Here is a 22558-nt window from a genome sequence, read left to right as displayed (position 1 = left end):
TGGGTGGGGGATGTGGGGACTGTCAGTTACCATTGGTTGTGGCTGCAATAATTTCAGTAGTGGAGAATGTGTTGTAAGGACAGCTCCCATCTGTGCAGTTAAGTGAAGCTGGTAGTGGAGGGGAGGATCCAGATGGCCCATGTGGTGAAGCAGCTACTGAACAAGCGCCTTATGTTCAACTGCATGGTGTGCCACAGGGTGGCCCACTTTGCTCTTGGCTACAGATTGGTGGTGGCTATTCATCCTGGTGGACAGCTGGTTGTTAGTCATATCAATATAAAAAGATGTACAGTGATTGCAGCAGAGGTGGTATATGAAATGTCTGCTTTCACCGATGGCATAGCCTCTGATGGGGTGGAATGAGGCTGTGATAGGAATGGAGTAGGAAGAGCTGGATTGATGGATTGGGTCTTCCAGAGGGATATGAGCTCTGCGACAAGGGGTTGGGATTGGGAGTGGCATACAGAATGACTAGAATGTTGTGGAAACTGGATGGGCAATGGAACACCACTTTAGGAGGGGTAGAATGTTCCTCATTTCAGAGCATGATGATATATAACCAAAGCCCTGTTGAGGATGCAGTTCAGTTGTTCCTGTCCAGGGTGGTACTGAATGATGAAGGGGGGCACTCCTCTGTTGTTGGTCCTGGTAGCAGTGGGAGGATTGGAGTGTGTGAAGATATGAAACAAGAAATCTGTTTGCGGACTATGTCTTGGAGTATAGTGTTTGTCTGTGAAGGCCTTTGTGAGGCCCTCAGCATACTGGACAAGGGAATTCCTGTCCAGTAGATATGGCATCCCTGGCTGGCCAGGCCATATAGGTGGGATTTTTTGGTGTGGAAAGAATAGCAGCAGTCAAATTTTGACACCAATCTGTCATTTCCACGATACTGTTCATAATGTTGGGCATTGCAGAAAATCTATTCATGTAAGTTAGATGTTAAAAACTATGGCCCCATAGGTAGTATATGTTCTAGAAAATTTAAGTCTTTTTCTTCATATTCTTTTTCCTGGCCTTGTCCCCTGTCTTCACTGGATTGGCAAATTATTTATTTAATTTGGCAATGTTAGTTGTAGAGGGTTTCTGTCACATTTCCCCCTCCCAGAATGTGACTTTTGTACCTCATTTGTCTGCATCAGTGCTATCTCATGTGAAATTGTGATAATGTTTTCTGATTGTTTGTGAATCGTGTAACTGAGGTGGGATGTGGATACCAGTCTGGTATTCACCTAGTGGGGATGTGGGAAACTGCCTAAAAACCACATCTAGACTGGCCAGCACAGCAGCCCTCATTGTTAATCTGCCAAGCAGATTCAATCCAGGACCAGTATGCCTTCCCGAATCTCGGAAGTGGCATGCTAATGTGTGTGGCTATCTGGGCAACTTGTTGGTATTTGTTGATTTTATTTAATTCATTAGGTAGACAAAACAGCAGTAGACTTAACACTCTGTTGGCCATATTGAAACTAAGTTTTCTGTGTGGGGTATGTCCCTGGCATTCTAGTGTAGCCAGCGAGTATCTTTGAAGAGTAGTAGAAGCCCTTGTACTAGGTCGTAGTTACATACAATCTCTTTATGAATTAATGACATAAATATTTGGTGTCTTTTAGCCTCCAGTGCTTCACATTGAAATACTAAATGTGGTGTAGTTTCATTCACCAAATCACATAGTTAGCGCCTGGGGGAATCTTTCTCCATACCCATTGTGTACAAGTGTTTTCTGTAGTTATAATGGCCAGTCATTAGACCTACCATGAGTTTAATATGCCTCCTGTTCGAGCCCAGGATTGCATTAACTTCTCTTAAAACATGGTTTCAGCACCGTTAGCTTGCCATGTTTTTTTGTTTTTGTATCTTAGTCCTCTGTTCTGTGTGCTGCCTCCTGATCCAGCTATGTAGTTTTGATTTTCCTTTGACCTGGTGATGGTGGAGACAGGTTCCTGTTGAACAAGTGGAGTCATCTCCCCTGTCTGGACATCCTATCAACTTGTTCATTACCATTCATTACTGAGTCATCAACATAAGCAGGTGAAACCCATTGCAAACTTGGTGTAGTTTGGGTTCAAGTGTAATGAGTGAAGGTGGTGTAAGACAATGGTGTCATATGCTCAAAAATGGTCGAACTGGTGATGAAGAGAAGAGTGGTTGGGCAGGTATTGTGAATGCAGATCTGATTCCTTTGGCTGATGAAAACCTAAGAGAAAACTGGAGAGTCACCATCTCAGAGCTTTGTATTTATTTTTCCACACATTAGTCATACTCTTCTATACATAATGATTATTAAAGATTTGGGCTACTGGAAATTTAATGCCAAGTGCTTGCGTAAACTCCTTTCTGAAGAACAAAAGGCTCAGTGTATGGCAGTAGCAATGTGCTGTCTTGTGTATTACGATTGATAAGCTGAAGCTTTACCCGACCAGATTCTAACAGGAGATGAGACGTGTGCGGTATGTGAATGCAAAAACAAAACTTAAGTCAAGACACTATGACTATACTAGTTCACTGGAAAAACTGACAAAGTGTCACCAGAAACCTTGGTGCAAGAAACGTGATTTTCCTGCATGACATCTCCCACCCACATACAGCACAACACACTGCAACAAAACTGCCAAAGTTCAAATGAGAAGTTTTGAATCACTCTCCCTACAGCCGTTCCTTGATGACTATTGACTTCTAACTCTTCATCTTCATGCACTTGAAGAATTGGCTTAGCTCAAAGAGCTTTGGCAATGATGAAGGCTTGAAAACCAGCATCATAGATTGACTTCAGTTTCAGGTGGCAGAATTCTATGATTGTGGAATTTCAAATCTCGTCAAATGCTATGACAAAAAGACAGTGTGGCTGGAAGTATGTGGAAAAATAAATTACAATGTGTACTTTCACAGCCAGCGACCTTGCCGCAGCCGTAACACAGATTGGCGTTGCATCACCGATGTTAAGCGCTGTCAGGCTTGGATAGCATTTAGATGGATGACCGTATGGGTCTGCTGAGTGCTTTTGGCAAGTGGGGTGAATTAGCCATTGTGAGGCCAATTGAGGAGCTACTTGGCTGAGAAGTAGCTGGCCGGATTGGCCGAGGATGATACCGTGATCGGTTGAACATTGGACCTTCTGGGGCCTGTTCGGACACTGTTTAGCTTATGTTAGTGTACTTTCACAGTATATAAAACAAATTGTTTTTAGATATATTTTTCCCGCGTGGAATGTTTCCCTCTATTAAATTCTGTAATTTAATTGACATTAAAAAAGCAAAAGAAAAGAAAGAAAGAAAGGTAAATGGATTTACTTTATAAATAGTCCTCGTATTAAGTATGTTATTAAATGTGGAACACAGTTGTTATCTGAAGTGTAATGAGGCAGAGGTGGAGCTGTGCATCCAGAGAATCTGTATTTAAAGAAAACTCGAATTACCTTACTATTTAACATTTTGCCGTATGCCTTTCATTGCAGTGGAATTAGTTAAAAAAATATTTAAGAAAAACTTCTTTGGTTTATTCTGGCATACAGATGTTGACAGCTGTAGTACAGAAAAGCCTCCTGCTGTGTGGTTCACTACTGCATTTATAAATATTTTGTATGGATTGTTATTAATTCTCGAGAGACGAATTTCAGTGCAGAATAAAACAGAGTATAGAGAGAAAAAAACACTGAAATCAATGTCTACAATAACATGTTATCATAGCAGATGGTAATCAGAGGTACCAAATAAAATTTCCTATTGTTTTGCATGGGGATTCAGAATTGTAACCAACAGTCAGCAGCAGAGTAGTACTGCCAGTGCTATTCATAATAAGAATGCCCCATTACATTAATGATCTTGTTGCATTAATAAATCAGAAGTATGTAGAAATTCAAGTAATGCTAAATGGCAGACAATAAAAATTGATTCTGGCTTCCACATAGAAAAATGCTTTTTTTAAAAAAAAGAAAGAAAGAAAGCACTGACAGTAAACTGTATTTGATAGCTTGAAGTGAGAATATTATACCACAGTGTATTTTAGTTCCTGAATAGGGACTGACACACCTTGTAATATGTAGCAGCCATTGTTGTAAGTTAAAAATATTTTCTAGAGACTGTATCCAGACAGTTTCTTCTTACAAATTTGGTATTATCTTTCCCTGTAGCTAAATGTAAGAGTTCATTCTGATGTATTTTGCTGTATTTTTCTGTCAGCTATTTCGTGCAATTTAGTTAGTACAAGGGAAACAGAAACAAGCGCCCAACTATTAAATTAAGTAGACTCTTAACTTCTGTTTTATGTATAGAATAAAATTGAATTTGTGGATGCATCCTACACTTCTAGATATTTTTTCAGTTAGTAAATATTAATATAATATTTTGAAGTACAGGGATAAATATTTCTCAGTTCTTTCATGTACATGACCTGTGTTGCTTTGTTACGGCATGTGATATGGCAGTTTGCAATTGATGATAATGAGACATGTTATGCAGATACCAGATACTGTATGCTATTCTAAGCTGGAAGATACACCTTATCCCATCACATGCTAGTGATCAGCAATTGCAGAGTATCAAATGACATTAGGTTTCTCTTTCTAGTGAACTGATCCATTTAATATGTTAATGGGTGGGTCTTTTCTGAGATATGAATTTTGTATCCCGCTTGGAAGGCGGCGCGTGGGTAGGAGCAGAAGCAGGAAAAATACGTTGGTACTGCAGTGAGTAAAAATAGTTTACTGGTGCAAGAAAGAATACATAACTTTGTACAGATGCGAAGTCTTAGACCCATCGTATGTAGAGCAAAGCTGAAGCGAAGTTTTCTTGCTGGCTGCACCTGATGAAAATGAGCAGAATCTGTAGCGGAGCTCATAGAGCTGCACAGCACCAGTTAGAGGGCACTGCCGTCGGTGTCTCGTGGTAGTGCCAACCTTTGAAACTATGCCGTGGCATCGTTGCTATCGATACCACAATGAATGAAGCTCTGCTGTTGGGTATTGGGCGCACTGAACCCAGCCAGCTGTAAATAATGCCAAACAGACCAGTATCATTTGGTTGCAGCTACTGTATAGAAGCACATTAGAGACACTCTAGCAGCATTGGTCTCTTACATGTGATTGTGCAAGGGATGTTACGGAAAATAAAACAATATTTTTACTTATAAGAGAAGTGTATGACCTCAAACACTTAGAACCTCACAAAAATGTACTTAGAATATTTCGTGTTTACCGGAGTACAAGACGACCCTCCCCTGTTTTTTGAGAGGCTCCTTGAGAATATTATATTTCTTAACACATACTGACTAATCAAAATTATTCATGCATGTCTATCATAAAGTTAACATTACACCTATTCTAAATTAATACCATTTATTGTTTACATTTTGATAATACAAGAATGAATGAAATAAACGAAAGGAAATGTTATCTTCATTGCATTTTTGGTATACTTATCCTGTTGTCTGTGGTACCACTGTTTTTAGTCATCACTGTCGTCATCTTAACAGGACAGCTTTGAATCTCTGTTGTCACACATATTTGGCTGTTTCTTCTGAATATGTTGCGATTTCTGAGGTTGTGGATACTGTGGGACCTGACAACATAGTTGTTTTTTTTTTGTGAACACACAGTGGATTTCGCTTCTATCCTGATGTAAGAATGTTTCAATGACCCTTGTTTCAGAACATGTCGTCTGCCTGCCACTCTCTCATTGGCTGTGTAGAACCAGCAGCTGACACACCCCCAATCATTCCCGCCATACCTCACAGTGAGTGTTGACAACATTGCTGCACGAAACACATAAGTACACCACTGGCTCCCACCTAGACTTTTAGCGTGTCCTGCAAAAATGTATGTTATTGTTGAGTATTTGTCCAATTTTAAAATCAGTTCGATTCTGAGTGCAAACGGATTCAGACAAACTGCAGTTGAAGCGTGTTAGATGTTTATAGAAAGCCTAAGTATGCAGAATACATTCACATGGTTGGCTGCACAATGAAATTTCTGCCTGCCCAACACTCCCCTCCCCACACTCATCTTAGTTCTCAGCCATGCTGGGTGCTGTTCCCCCACCAACTTTCAGTATAGCTATGCTTGACTGACTGTAAAACAGCAATATCTTCTAGGCTGCAGGTCATATGAGCAACAGCATCTAGTACGTAAATAAAAGATAGCAATCACTATCAGTCCCATTCTGTAATTTTCGCTTGTCTCATGATCTAGTGACATCTGTTCATACTGTCTCCGCAACGGGTCTTATTGCTGTAATTTATTCTGACAATGACAATTACCCTGTTTAATATGATTTATTTCATTTGTTAAACATTTCATTCAGAGTTAATTTTCCTTCTTGTTTCATCTGAATGTCATCATTGTGTTCTAAATCTGATTACAAAGACTTTCGCTGCTATTCTGATACGTGTACATCGATCAAATTTCTCATTTGCAACCCTCTTGGTAAACCAAATATAAAATAAAATATTGACCTGGGCTCAGAATCAAGTAATGGCTTTTGAAAGATGTTGTTGTGGTCTTCAGTCCTGAGACTAGTTTGATGCAGCTCTTCATGCTACTCTATCCTGTGCAAGCTTCTTCATCTCCCAATACCTACTGCAACCTACATCGTTCTGAATCTGCTTGGTGTATTCATCTCTTGGTCTCCCTCTATGATTTTTACCCTCCACGCCACCCTCCAATACTAAATTAGTGACCCCTTGATGCCTCAGAACATGTCCTACCAACCGATCCCTTCATCTTGTCAAGTTGTGCCACAAACTCCTCTTCTCCCCTATTCTGCTCAATACCTCCTCATTAGTTATGTGATCTACCCATCTAATCTTCAGCATTCTTCTGTAGCACCACGTTTCGAAAGCTTCTATTCTCTTCTTGTCCAAACTATTTATCGTCCATGTTTCACTTCCATACATGGTACACTCCATACAAATACTTTCAGAAACGACTTCTTGACACTTGAATCTATACTCGATGTTAACAAATTTCTTTTCTTCAGAAACACTTTCCTTCCCATTGACAGTCTACATTTTATATCCCCTCTACTTCGACCAACATCAGTTATTTTGCTCCCCAAATAGCAAAACTCCTTTACTACTTTAAGTTTCTCATTTCCTAATCTAATTCCCTCAGCATCACCCGACTTAATTCGACTACATTCCATTATCCTCATTTTGATTTTGTTGATGTTCATCTTATATCATCCTTTCAAGACACTATCCATTCCGTTCAACTGCTCTTCCAAGTCCTTTGCTGTCTCTGACAGAATTACTATGTCATAGGCGAACCTCAAAGTTTTTATTTCTTCTCCGTGGATTTTAATACCTACTTAGAATTTTCTTTTGTTTCCTTTACTGCTTGCTCAATATACAGATTGAATAACATCGGGGAGAGGCTACAACCGTGTCTCACTCCCTTCCCAACCACTGCTTCCCTTTGATGTCACTCGACTCTTATAACTGCCATCTGGTTTCTGTACAAATTGTAAATAGCTTTTCGCTCCCTGTATTTTACCCCTGCCACCTTCAGAATTTGAAAGAGAGTATTACAGTCAACATTGTCAAAAGCTTTCTCTAAATCTACAAATGCTAGGAACGTAGAATTGTTTTTCCTTAATCTAGCTTCTAAGATAAGTCGTAGGGTCAGTATTGCCTCATGTGTTCCAACATTTCGGCTTCAGCCAGTTTTTCCATTCGTCTGTAAAGAATTCGTGTTAGTATTTTGCAGCTGTGACTTATTAAACTGAGAGTTCGGTAATTTTCACATCTGTCAACACGTGCTTTCTTTGAGATTGGAATTATTATATTCTTCTTGAAGTCTGAGGGTATTTCGCCTGTCTCATACATCTTGCTCACCAGATGGTAGAGTTTTGTCAGTACTGGCTCTCCCAAGGCTGTCAGTAGCTCTAATGGAATGTTGTCTACTCCCGAAGCTTTGTTTCGACTCAGGTCTTTCAGTGCTCTGTCATACTCTTCGCACAGTATCATATCTCCCATTTCATCTTCATCTACATCCTCTTCCATTTCCATAATATTGTCCTCAAGTACATCACCCTTGTATAGACCCTCTATATACTCCTTCCACCTTTCTGCTTTCCCTTCTTTGCTTAGAACTGGATTTCCATCTCAGCTGTTGATATTCATACAAGTGGTTCTCTTATCTCCAAAGGTCTCTTTAATTTTCCTGTAGGCAGTATCTATCTTACCCCTAGTGAGATAAGCCTCTACATCCTTACATTTGTCCTCTAGCCATCCCTGCTTAGCCATTTTGCACTTCCTGTCGATCTCATTTTTGAGTCGTTTGTATTTTTTTTTTTTTCCTGCTTCATTTACTGCATTTTTATATATTTTCCTTTCATCAATTAAATTCAAAATTTCTTCTGTTACCCAAGGATTTCTACTAGTACTCGTCTTTCTACCTACTTGCTCCTCTGCTGCCTTCACCACTTCATCCCTCAAAGCTACCCATTCTTCTTCTACTGTATTTCTTTCCCCCATTCCTGTCAATTGTTCCCTTATGCTCTCCCTGAAACTCTGTACAACCTCTGGTTCTTTCAGTTTATCCAGGTCCCATCTCCTTAAATTCCCACCTTTTTGCAGTTTCTTCAGTTTTAATCTACAGGTCATAACCAATAGATTGTGGTCAGAGTCCACATCTGCCCCTGGAAATGTCTTACAATTTAAAATCTGGTTCCTAAATCTCTGTCTTACCATCATATAATCTATCTGAAACCTGTCAATATCTCCAGGCTTCTTCTATGTATACAATCTTCTTTTATGATTCTTGAACCAAGTGTTAGCTATGATTAAGTTGTGCTCTGTGCAAAATTCTACCAGGCGGCTTCCTCTTTCGTTTCTTACCCCCAGTCCATATTCACCTACTACGTTTCCTTCTTTGCCTTTTCCTACTGACGAATTCCAGTCGCCCATGACTATTAAATTTTCGTCTCTCTTCACTATCTGAAGAATTTCTTTTATTTCAGCATACATTTCTTCAATTTTTTCATCATCTGCAGAGCTAGTTGGCATATAAACTTGTACTACTGTGGTAGGCGTGGGCTTCGTATCTATCTTGGCCACAATAATGCGTTCACTATGCTGTTCGTAGTAGCTTACCCATGTTCCTATTTTCCTATTCATTGTTAAACCAACTCCTGCATTACCCTTATTTGATTTTGTATTTATAACCCTGTATTCACCTGACCAAAAGTCTTGTTCCTCCTGCCACCGAACTTCACTAATTCCCACTATATCTAACTTCAATCTATCCATTTCCCTTTTTAAATTTTCTAACCTACCTGCCCGATTAAGGGATCTGACATTCCACGCTCCGATCCGTAGAACACCAGTTTTCTTTCTCATGATAACGACGTCCTCCTGAGTAGTCCCCGCCCGGAGACCCGAATGGGGGACTATCTTACCTCCGGAATGTTTTACTAACATCTGATAATTTCTACAGAACAATCTTTATTCTTTTTGGCACAGCTGAATTTATGTACTCTGTCACCTACAAAAGTGGTCAGAGTAATGAAAATCTAGGCTACTATAATTTACCTGTAATATTTCTATTGTTTAAAACATAATATATTATAGTAGAATAAGTGTCCATTACTTTAGTATCTGAGCTTGCCATTTTTACAACATTATGCTAACTTAATACATTAGTGAGCTTAAAATTTATTGTACTATTGGAATTTGCATCTGTGCTAAAGTGACCAATTACAGTAAGATCTTTAGAACCAGTCTAGCCAACTATCCTACTAAGCCTATCCATAAAGTACGTTACATCTGTGTTTGGTGGGTGATAACATAACTCAATCACTTTATGCTTAGCTAACTTGAAATTGTTCATGTGGAGCACACCATCTTATTATTTTTACCGGATGTACTGTGGTGTGGTGTTCAAGAATAGGTATTTTTTTTAGCTGCTATACATTTACTAACATAAATTTCTGCACTGCCACTAGTATTATTCCTGCAATAACTATTTGCTAACAAGTAACCTTCTATTCTACAAAAATAAAAGTGTAAAACCTTTTTGGTTCAAAATCTTAAGTGTCTCGAAGTTCTTCACCAATTGATTTGAAATTTTGATACAATAGTGCATTCAAATATGTGCTCTTTTTATACAGGCTGGTCAGAAACAGTCTGAAAACCTTGTAAGGGTGTTGCAGAGTAGGTTGTGCTGATAAATAATTGTTAATAAGTAATTCAATATGTTACACCATTTCAGATCATTAGCATCGAAGTTAGCCAGTCAGACCATTGTGTTCATATATTCAAGCATACCGTCAGATGCAATTAGTGTCAGTTGTTCTCATAGTGTAGGTGATAATGCTTTTTGTTCAGGTTCACTCCTTGCTACCATCCCACGTCCAATTTTTGTATCACACTCATCTTTGGTTCTAGGAAACCAAACAAAGAAAGCTGCTGCGATTTGTGGGTGAAACAGCCTGATTGGTTAACTTCAGTGCAAATGAACTCGAAAACTGTGCAGTTTATTGTGTGTGTGTGTGTGTGTGTGTGTGTGTGTGTGTGTGTGTGTGTGTGTGTGTGTGTGTGTGTGTGTTCCCCCCCCCCCCCCCCCCTCAACAATCATTTCTCAGCACAGACTACTCCGCAACAGCCTTATAGATGTTTCATACTTTTTCAGACTATCCTGTATACCTACTGAAGTGCGGAAAAAGTTATCAACTGATTTACTTCATATTTTTTCATGATACTCTAATGAACTTTGGAATGGACATTGGCTATATATTTTTAATATATGCAGTATATAAATATATATGTAACATATAAAGGGGAAACATTTTTTACCAAAAAACTTGAAAAGTTCTTGACCAATTTACTTCAAATTTTTATGGGACTCGCTAACAAACATTCATAGGGACATAGACTGCATACTTTTTTAAAACTACAATTACAGTTTTTCTGTTAAAACCGACTGTGAGAAAGAAAATGCTGTACTTTGCTCTACTGTAGATATGTGTATTGTAACTATCATAGTAAGGCATTTAAATCATAAGAAAAATTGTTTCTCCCATACATATTCTTTCCTGTTACATGTATTTTTGAACAAAAATTGTATATCCCAGGCAACACTGTGCTGTTTTGTTTTCTACCTCGCAGTCTGTTTTCACAGAAGACAAAAAAGTTGTTTGAGGGTTGTTCAAGAAGTATCAGAGTTCTATGTATAAAAGCGGTCTTTATTCAGGTACAGTTGTTTGACACTAGTTCCCTTCAAAGTAGCCCCCTTCAGTTTCTGTGTGCGTCTCCGAATGCTGCCACTGCTGGAAGCATCGTTGGAAAGCCTCATTTGCTATGGTGTGCAGCTATGGTCTGCATAATGTCTTGTCTGTTCTGAAATCTAGCCCCATTCAAAGTCTTTTTCAGTTTAGGGAAAAGCCAGAAGTCACTCGGTGCTAGGTCAGTGGGATAGAGAGCTGATAAACCACAACTGTGTTGTGTTTGGCCAAAAAATCGTGAATTAATTGAGAATGATGAGCAGGTTTGTTTTCGTGGTGGAGGTGCCAATTGCTTGCTACCCACAAGTCCAGGCATTTGCATTGCACTGCTTCACAAAGGCAATGCAGAGCCTCTTGGTAGTACTCCTTATTGACATTAATACCTTTTGGGATGTACTTGTGATGGACTACACCATTGGAGTAAAAAATAATGGTCAACATTACTTTCACATCGCTGTGGACTTTCCTTGCATTTTTGGGTCTCTGGGAGGTGGATGCTTTCATTGTGGTGACAGAACTATGTTTCTGGGTCATACCTGTACGAGGACTCATCACCAGTGATCAATGTGTTAAGAATGTTGGGGTTACTGTTTGTTGTATCAAGAATGTCTTGTGTGATTTCCAAACAAAGTTACTGCTGCTGATTTGTTAGCAACTTTGGTACAAATTTTGCTGAGATCCTCCTGAGGTCCAGCTGTTCCATCAAAATGGAATGTATGGATCCAATACTAATTTTAATCTCATCCGCAAGTTCTCTGATCATGATTTGTGTATCGTGTATCACCAGTGTCCCTATGTGATCAGTAATACCCTGATTTGTGGATGTTGAGTGCCTGCCTGAATGTGCTTTACTCTTCACTTATGAGTGGCCATGTGTGAAGCAATTGTACCACTTCTTTATCTGTGTTGTACCCATTGCTTCATCCCTAACACTTGTTGAATCTTGCAGATAGTTTCAACTTTAGAATCATCAGGCATAAAACAAAATTTGATGCAATTACATAGTTCCACTTTTTCTGTCTTTTTCCCACAACACAAAATCTGACGACTACCACTTGCATGTGTTCACTTGTCGACGGCTAGTCAGCGACTAGTTGCTTCTGCAGTCCAGAGCCCCCCTTCCTCGATTACTGATAACCTCTTTCCAAACTTAGCACCTCTACATAGAGAGGGGAAAGGCAGAGATGGACAGAGAGTGGGGGAGGAAGAGATGGAAAGAGGAGGGGGAGGAGAAGGAAATGGAGAGAGGGCGATGGAAGAGGAGGAGGGGGAGGAGGAGATGTACAGAGAGAGGGAGAGATGGAGGTGGGCAGAGAGAGTGAGGAGGAGGGTGATGATGGACAGGGAAAAGGTGGACGATGAGCAGATGAACAAAAAGAGGGGGAACACGAGATGGAGACAGAGGGAAAAGGAGGAGACTATCACACACATCCAATTCCCACACATGATGTCCTCCTTGCATGTCTAGTGACAGCGACTCCGTCAGTCATTTAGTCTGTATTGTGGGGGGGGGGGGGGGGGGGTCGGAAGTGGCTTGCAAAACCGAGCTTTGCTTTGAAGATCCATTTGCACAAAGTGCAATACAGTTGTACAGTGGAGTTATACGTATAGATGTAATTAGGCTTGGGCTTAGACTTGCGGAGCTTTCTTTTTTTGTCCAGGTTCCTTAGGCAGGTATGCTCAAATTGTTCCACATTCTTGTGTACAGTTAAGCACCACTGATCGGTGCAATGCGAGCTCCTCTCAACGTTTGCTCGGAATGCCACAGGCTGTGAGGTGGCATTTGATGGTGTCTTTATATCGCAGGTGTTGGCCACCTTGCAGCCGCTTTCCTCACGAGAGCTCTGAGTAGAACACCGCTTTGGGAAGTCTATTGTTGTCCATCTGTATGATATGGCCACACCATCTCAGTTGGTGTTTCATCTGTTGGTACAGCTCCTGAGGCACTTCAAGTGTTAATGGTAATCAAAGGTCTTATGAAAATATGATGAATTTTTTGATGACAGAAATATTCACAATTGTATCTTAGTGCATGAGAATACATCCATTCATTACTAGAAGCACCACCACCATTTTGACATATGCAACACCCATTGTTGTATCATATAGACAAAGTGTTTCATTCAGAATTAATCTCACTTTACTGGAAAATATGAAAGACTGTTGAAGTGAGCTTTGTCTTTATTAAAATATTAAAAGCCTCTAATATGTTTCTCATGCTACTTGTGTTTAATATTAAAATGTTAAACCCTATAATATGTTTCTTATGCTACTTGTATTTGAACAATGCTTCATTTCAAGTGAAAGGCATAAGCAGAGTTAGAGTAGTAAGGGCCACTGAAATTCGTGAATGTCTCTCTTCTTCACGTTCTCAGTTATCTCCCCCACTCCCCCTTTTTTATTAATTGAATCTTGAATTCTTTTAGTGTCATATCTTGGTTTTCATTTAATTAATTTCTCATTATTGTTATTGTTATTATTATTATTATTATTATTTTCAGGTGTAAATGCTCATCAACTTGCCTGAACAGGCTGGTTCAACTTCCCATGAAGTGCAAGATTCAGGTTTTCATGACACCTAACCGTGGATGGGGAATACGTGCTCTCCATGACATACCAAAAGGCAATTTCATCTGTTTATATGCTGGGCATGTACTTCCAGAAAAAGTGGGAGATGCCGTAAGTAACTTGCTCTTAATTCTAAAACAGAATCATTTTCAAACTCTCTTGTAATGCATCTTTCAGGTACTTATTCTGAGTACTGTGTGTGTGTGTGTGTGTGTGTGTGTGTGGTTAGAGAGAGAGAATTGTTGTTGCTGTTGTTTTTTGATGATGATGTTTTGTCAGGCAGTAGCTGTGCGTTGAACGCACTGAAAAATTACTTTTTATTTTGGCTCTAATGTCACATTTTTTACATATAATAACAAGTTTGATTATACTTCTTTCATACAACATAGTTCAGAGCCACTGAAAGCACATAGCTGCAGAAATAAGGAATAATGGACTCTTAATACATACCAGTAATTAACTATTTACTGGAAGAAATGATAAGGGCATTTATAGTTCAGTAAAATAATTTTGTGATTTACGTTTCAGTAAGTATCTCAAGAAAGAGAAGTGATTGGCTGCAAATCACTTCTATTTCCTGATATGCTTACAGTCTTGCCGGGTGTAGCAGATTGTGCGGGTGTTGAGAGAAGAGACAAATTTAGGTTAATTTTTGTGTTATCTGTTCTGCCACTATAAAAGTAATCTCATGGAAAAAAAATCAAAGCTACATCTGATCCGGTAGTTAGTATTTTTGTAAACATTTCCACTTCTGTACAGATAATTGAAAGCTATTGTTTTCACATTCACAATGCCTATCAAGCAATTGGAAAATAACTATTCAGTTAAAAAAATTCTACTCCTTTGCATCTTAAAGTGTGGAATTGCAGCTGTATAATGAACTAGGTATATTTTCGTTATTGACCATAGTAGTTATGAGTGTGGTAAATTAAGAATTGCACCACACTTTGCTGAAAGGAGAGCAATATCACACTCCAATCTGGTGGAAATATTTTTTACAGAGTAGTGGTATTCCAGTTTACATCACACTTGAAGCTGTTTTCACAGAAAAAGAAAGAAAATTCCCTAAAAATCAGACCAAATCGGCCTGCACATTCTTTTCATGTCAGTGTCCATTACTCGACAGCTACAAGAGGACTGAGTGGCAGATGGGCTCAGTTAGAAGTAATCTGTTGGATATTATTCAGCCATCAGACAAATTCCTCATCAGATGAAGAAAAACACACAAAAGCACATGCGTGCGCAACTCTCAGTGAAGTCAAAGGAACACAATTTCTAATTTCTTTCATAACAAGTTTTGTCCATTTTATTTTATTTTTTATTTTTAACAGCAACCTTTGTCCATGACTGACTTTTTCAGCTTTATGTGGAGATGAGTTAACTTGAGACTATGAGTTAAAGAAATGAATCAGTTTTTATGATTTTTAGTGTGCACATCCAACATCCTGGCTATCTGGCATTAATCATGTTTTCTAAAGCTTGAATGAAATGGAAATAAACTTGGCATTGGACCCATAAAAGCATAGCACAGTTTCTAAATTGTGTCATGTTATTGTAATGTATAAATTAATGTTGCACTACACACCACAGTAGTATTAGTCCATTAAAGCAGAAGGTGGTTCAGGAAATTTAGACTTTAATAGCAAGAGGATCTTTCACGCTGATTTATTTCCACTATTAAAAACAGATCGCACCTTTACTATGAGGTCTTAAACAGATGAAGCGAACACTGGAAGTAAGTAAGTGATCAAATGAAAATTAGTTTTATTAGCTTTTTCTGTCAGCAAGTGGAAACAATTAGCAGTGTGAAATACAGGAGTTTTAACAGAGCATAGCATCTTTGGTTCACTTACCTGCAAAGGATATCTGTTATGAGTGCACAAAGTTTGTATTCACATTCGCAGATAAACTGAAAGCTCTCATAATATACTACAAGTGTTACCCATCTCTGTTCAGAAGGTATAAGAGATGTGAAAGTAAATCTTGAGCACTCTTGTTTGACATGGCTCTGATAATAAACTTCAGAAAAATCGGATATTATTATTGTGGACATCTTGTTCATCTAACATGAAAAGACACAAATTCCTAATAAAATTAAACTGGTGCTCGAACTTATCCCAGCAGGAACTACACTGGCTTGTTCCGGATCTGCCCAGCAGAAAGTACACTCTGTCTGCTGTCCTCTTTCATTGTCATTGCTCTGTGAGAAATGACACTGGAGTGTTGACAGGTCTCACAAATGCAGTGGAAACTCATACAGGCGAGTCATGGCAGGCTCGCCTGGCCCCATTGCTCATCGTGACTGCGAGTGCGACTCAAGGCAGTAATGAGCTACGAGCAAGCCTGAAGGCTGGGGTGACCAACTCTAATGACTTGGAAGAAGCACAGATATAAGAAAATGATATCTAACTTGATTCCACACAGCAATGTATATTCTTTAGAAAGATGCCATCATTAATATAGTTGAAGCTGATACATGCATTAAGAATACATGGTAAAAGCTTTTTGAGTTTTAGATGTCTTACAAAGGGAAGCACATAGACATATCTAAAAAGAAAGTGCTTCAGTTTCTGTATCAGCCTTTCCATTCATGTGTATCTTGGACTTGGTTCTTCACATATTATCATTTCTGACATTTTTCTTTGGTATACTTGTTCATTAAATATAGACTATTAACAGTTATTAATCTATATATTCTTGACAGTGTTAACTATATATTTCCTGAACTACCAAATTTAGGTGTAACTAATCAAAGGCACAACTACAATACAAGAATCTGTACTTCTCTGCTCTTACCACAAAACAGATTAGCAAAAACTAACAATAGTCATAAGTACATGGCAATTAACATATATAACAAATTGTCTAAACATGCTGCAAGCAAGCCAATCAAAGTATTTAAGGAAAAGTTACACAACTTCTTGTTAACTAATCCAGTCTGTTCATTAGAAGAATCTTTATAAATGCCCAATATCAACTTAAATATGCAAAAATGTATTTTGTAAAATTAATATGTTAAGTGAACTGACAAAGTCTGTTGCATGTAATAATGCAGAATGACTAATAAAGAATCTGAATCTGAAAGGCACATAGCACCTGGATGCTCACCACTTTCCTCTGCCTTGTGCTTCTTCCTTAATTTTCTGGTAACTTTGACAATTTTTAATTCACCCAACACTTCAAGTCATCTTCTACCTGCTGTCTTTCCTTCAGGTACTCTTTGTTGCAGCTCTTCATTGAAGGCAATGTCCTTGCAGTGCATGTCCTAGCCAAGATGTTTTTCTCATTCTCATCAGTTCCACTAGCTTTCTTTCCTATCCTATTCTTAAAATTACCTCTTCGTTCATCATTCTGTCACACTGTTCAACTTTTACTAACTTTCTTCACAACCACATTTTAAAACTGTCCAAGTATACTTCCTCTTTCCTTTTGAATGTCCATTATACACTGCCATTTAATACTACACCCCAAAAAAATCTCTTTCTTAATTCTATTAGTATTGTTTTTGCTGTCAAGGAACCTGGCATCTTTTTAAAACCTTTTACCCATAAATATTTTGCTTCTTATTTCATCATTTGGATTTGCTGCTTTTGCATAGGTCATGTTTCTTTTTATTTCCTCCACATAGCTTCCATCTTCTGTCACCAAACTCTCAAATGTCTAAAAGATTTTACCTGTTCTAAGGTCTTTCTTTGTTATCATGTTTTCACAGACCTCATACTTGCTGATTCTCAACACTTTGGTCTCTCTTACCGCTGTCCTCATTCATTGTTCTTTTTCCCCACTTTTACATACATCTCCATCATAAACTGTTTTTCTGTCAGTATTGCTTGATCATCTACAAACTTAATTCTCTTTATTGTTTCTCATCCTACTATTATGCCTTGTGCTTTTCTAAAGCTTTTTCTGTTAGTTTCTCAGCATAAATACTGAAAAGCTTTTATAACAGTCAACATTTAGCCTTTAAACAAATTATATCTATATGTTGCCATAACTAGGTAATTTCAGTCATATGGGCATTAGCAATGGAAACATGCATCATTATGTGTGGGTTATGAGAAACACCCTGCACAGCAATATTTGGTTTGATGGCACTCTGGGTCATTAATTTTGTATGTTTCATAGTGTTTCTCTGTATGTGGATGTTGATTGAATCACAGTAGAGACATCATTGCTTCTGGATGGGGCAATACTGGTGGAAGGCTGCATTTAGCTTCACTGCTGTTCTTAATGTTTTCTCCATGCAACAAATCCCCATCTTGGAGTTGCACCGGCCTCCATGGAAGTGGGGGAAATACTATATTCTGTGCTACATTTGTAATGGCTTCATTTGCCAACAAAATGAATTTATTTGAATGCTTTTATCAACTGCATACAGAAAGTTCTAGCTGATCAGGTTAAATAAAATAAATTATTTTATTAGTATAGAGGAAGAATCATGGAATGTCCAGTGTAATTTTTCACCATGCAAATGGTGTGTCCCTTTGTGAAATACTTCAACAGTGTGCTGTAAGTTACGGCATCTTACTTCTTGAATAAGAACCAAACCAAACATTTGCTGAACTTTGTATTGCATAAAAATCTAAGTTCTATAGTGGAATGTTATGACAGACATCATTAAAATATCTTTGGGGAGAAGTCCTAAGTGAAGTCATAAATAGCCATCTCAGTAAAGGATCCCATTTGCAATCCAAACTGGTTGACCAAATATCTCACAGCGGATTTCACAACCTTTTTGTACATCACATTTTCAAAAAAAAAATGGTTAATACTACGAGGAGAGAGAGAGAGAAAAACAAGTGGTAGTTAATGACAACCATGAAGTCACCATCATTATATCGAAGTCGAACAATCCTATGTTTCTGTGAGTTCGAGGAAATACCACCCATTGATGATATGAAAGTATAGGGAGTGTATCTCGGGCCACACATGGTCAAACACCTGTTGTCATAGGTAGGAAAAGAAGGTTTTTTTTTTAAAAAAAAAATACTGAAGCAATCACTCACAAGACAGATTTTAACACCTCAAATATCACATATACCAGTCACAAAGAAAAACAAACCATTGGAAAGAGTAACATGGGGTATTTCACAGACTTAACAATTCTCCATCAAAAAATGCAATCAATAAAAAATAAAACAAAACTATTAGAAGTTGAGCTCCATCTTTGAACTGCACAGTAGTTTGTATTACTGAGCACTGGTGTAGAGACAGAAATCCAACATGTAGTATTATCATTGTATGAAAAGGCAAGCCCTTACTGCAGAACTACTTCAAGAGGTGGAGGATCATGCATTTATATCAGAAAAGGAACACAGGTCAAATCAAGACATGACCTCAGTACAGTAAGTGAAGACAAACACTTTGAAATATCAGCTATTGAATTAACAGGGCTTGATATAATCAAGAAATTAATCATTTTGTGTGTGTATAGATCTCCCAGTGGTAGTGTGGACACTTTTTTCAATAAGTTAACAGAAGTTCTAGATAAAGTCTCAATTACAAAGGTCAACACAATACTGTGTAGGGACATTAACATCAACACTAAATAAATCCAGCAGCACCTTCATAAGCATCTTTCAAAGTTTTGACCTGTCGCTATTGGTCAATAGTGCAATAAGGGTTGCTACGATGACTTCATCAGTAATTGACCATGTGGCCACAAATATGGCCAGGGAAAAATGTGATGTAGCAGTAAAAGATCTCGGACTATCAGACCACCTCTGTCAAATAACAGCAGTAAAATAAGGTGTCGAATCATTCCCTAAACTACTAGCCTACAAACGACATCTATCAGAAATCAAAATAAAAAGATTTTTCAAAAGGACTAGAAGAACAAAGCTGGAATGAAGTGTATAAGGAAACCAATGTGAATATGAAATTCTCTAAATTCTCCACATTGTTTAAATTGAACTTTGAAAACGCATTTCCAAAAATATGCATGTCTATAGCAACATCTCACAAAAACAGATGGATAACAGCAGGTATTAAGAAGTCCTTCCAAACACTTAAACACGTCACTTCCACAAAAAAAATTCGCAGTGATCCTGAATTCTTAAGGAACTGATTGCTGCAAAAAAGTCATTTAATGACAAAATAATATCTAATGCAGAGAATAAAAGCAAAGCAGTCTGGTAATGTATTCAAGAGTGGTTAGCCATCTCAACTGTAATGGGATACTTAGTAAATCATAGTTTGGATTTCAAAAATACTGTGACAGTGATATACAGTTTCACTGTCCACATAATAGAGTCTTTAAATAGTAAAATGTCACCCACATAAATTTTCTGTGACTTGGCCAAAGCATTTGATTGTGTGAACCATGACATTATGTCACAGAAATTGCAATTCTATGGCATAAATGGAATAGCATATGAGTGGAAGCAAAAAGTTTCCTTATATGGGTCAAGTGATTTAAATAAGTTTGCCACTTCATCTAACTGAGGTGAAATTACATTAGGTGTTTCACAGGGTTCAATTAGGGGTCCCCTTCTGTTCTTGATATATGTGAATGACCTTCCTTCCTATCTGAAACAGGAAGCTGAACTGACACTATCTGCTGATGAGACAAGCATAATTATTAATCCAGTAAAAGAAACTCCAATTGAAAATGATACAAATAAGCACTTTGGAAAAGTCATTAATTGGTTTTCTGCAAATGGGCTTGCTCTAAACTTTGAAAAAACACAGTACATCCAATTTTTTGCTGCAAATAGTACAGTTTCTTCAATAAATATAACACATCAACAGAAGTCAGTAGACAGGTTAGAGCATACTAAGTTTTTGGGTGTACATATAGATGAGAATCTTAATTGGAAAATTCATATTTTGGATCTTCTAAAGCGACTAGGTTCAGCAACTTTTGCAATCAGAATAATTGCCAATTTTGAGGATATAGAAATTAGTAAGCTAACATACTTTGCATACTTTCACTCTCTGATGTTGTATGGAATAATATTTTGGGGTTACTCAACATTTAGACAAAAAGTATTCACTGCTCATAAGAAAGTGGTTAGAATAGTGTGTGAGGTTCTTAGTTGCCCATCTTGTAGGCATCTTTTTAAAAGATCGGGAATTATTACAACAGCCTCACAGTACCTTTACTAACTAATGAAATTTGTTCTCAACAACATGGACCAGTTTAAAAACAACAGTAACATTCTTGATTATAATACCAGAAAAAAGAAAGACTTGCACTATCCTTTACTCAACCTATCTTTGGCACAGAAAGAGGTAAAATATGCTCCTATAAAAATTTTTAACAAATTACCAGATGAAATAAAATGTCTGACAGACAGCAGTAATTGCTTCAAAAATAAATTGAAATCATATCTCCTTGGCAACTCCTTCTATACCATAGATGAATTCTTGAATATGAATAAATAAATCTGTAAATATAGTACATGCATTTTGTGCCATTTAAGGGAATGGGGCAAATAATAGTACTAACTATCAAACTGGGATGTCATAAAAAGGGAACGGGGAGAGGCAAACGAATGCAGAATAACATACTGCTAAGGGAGGGGGATTGGGGGGGGGGGGGGGGGGGGAGGCGTAATGGTATTAATGGTTCTGAACAAAAAGCTTCATAGAAACACACGTCCTATTCCAAATGGTTTCTTAGAGAGAACACATTTAATGTGCATTGTTATTTATTTTCTCCATTATTCAAACATTGTCATTGTTTATAGTATACCACAGTAGTGTAGAGGAAGTAGAGATGGATGGTTCCTTATAGGACACTTGTGGTCTTTCAAGTTGGAAAACTACCTCAAATAGGCCTGCATAAACTACCTAAGGTACAATGCATGCATGTCACACGAGATTTTCGATGTTCTTGTGCCTCTTCACACAAACTATTAGTCCTAGAAAAAAATGAATAGGACCTTTCTTGTAGGAAATTTAATGTAATTTAATTTTGTACTGTGACACGTTTTCACTGACGGGTGCGGTATTCAAGTTATTCAAGAAAAATGTTCAAAAGTGATATTAAATATGTTCTATCTTGGAAACCATTCGGAACAGGGCATATGTGCATATAAAGGTTTTGCTCAGAATCACTAAGACTTATCAGCTCTCAAAGCACGTACCTTTTCTCCTGACTCATACTGAATACTCCAGCTTTCAGTATCAGTAAATTACCTTTCATCAATCCAAGGTGGTGTGTTACCTTAGATGTTGAATGGAAAACCACTTTAAATTGTAATTTACAGAGAATCCTGTCTAGCTTGGATAATACATTGCTAACAAATAGCAGAAAAGCTGTGGAGTTTGCCATTGTATTAAGCGTGTTATTTTTGCTTTCTTGTCTGACTGCTGATTTCTCGCTTTAACTAATTATTCCCTGTTTATACATATCACTTTATTAAAGTGTGTTTTGGACCAACAAATGATCATGACTGCTCAAGAAAATTTATGTAATGTGTGTGTGTGTGTGTGTGTGGTGGTGGTTTTTTTTTTTTAAAAAAAAAAAAGTGGGGGACATGCTGGTGGAGGAATGCATGTGGTGTGGCTGGATTGCTGTTCTTTATGTTCTCTCCAAACAGTGAATCCCCACCTTGGAGTTGCACCAGCCTCCATGGAGGAAGATAGCTGTGACAGTGGATGTAAAAGTTGTGGAATAAAAGAAGTTAGAGTTAGTAGGATACGCTATGAACTGTGACTCTAGTTGCAAATTTATTTGAAGTACACTTATCAAGCAGACAGAGAATTACGAAGACAGTAACTTGTTCTCGAAAGAACAGTTACTGTTGATGATCGTGCAGCTTTTTCCTGGA

The 22558-nt window shown here is 37.9% G+C and overlaps 1 protein-coding gene across 1 annotated transcript in view; it reads left to right on the top strand.

Moving 5' to 3' along the window:
- The window catches only part of LOC126203627 (histone-lysine N-methyltransferase eggless-like), a 199353-nt gene that overhangs the window by 126749 nt on the left and 50046 nt on the right, over positions 1-22558 (top strand). The window contains exon 15 of the mRNA XM_049938000.1: positions 13715-13892. Within this exon, the coding sequence (XP_049793957.1) occupies positions 13715-13892 (178 nt within the window). The remainder of the gene's footprint in view (positions 1-13714; positions 13893-22558) is intronic.

This window comes from Schistocerca nitens, chromosome 9 (assembly GCF_023898315.1).
Source record: "Schistocerca nitens isolate TAMUIC-IGC-003100 chromosome 9, iqSchNite1.1, whole genome shotgun sequence".
In the NCBI taxonomy this organism is placed as follows: domain Eukaryota; kingdom Metazoa; phylum Arthropoda; class Insecta; order Orthoptera; family Acrididae; genus Schistocerca; species Schistocerca nitens.
This window is presented reverse-complemented; position numbering and strand designations above follow the sequence as displayed.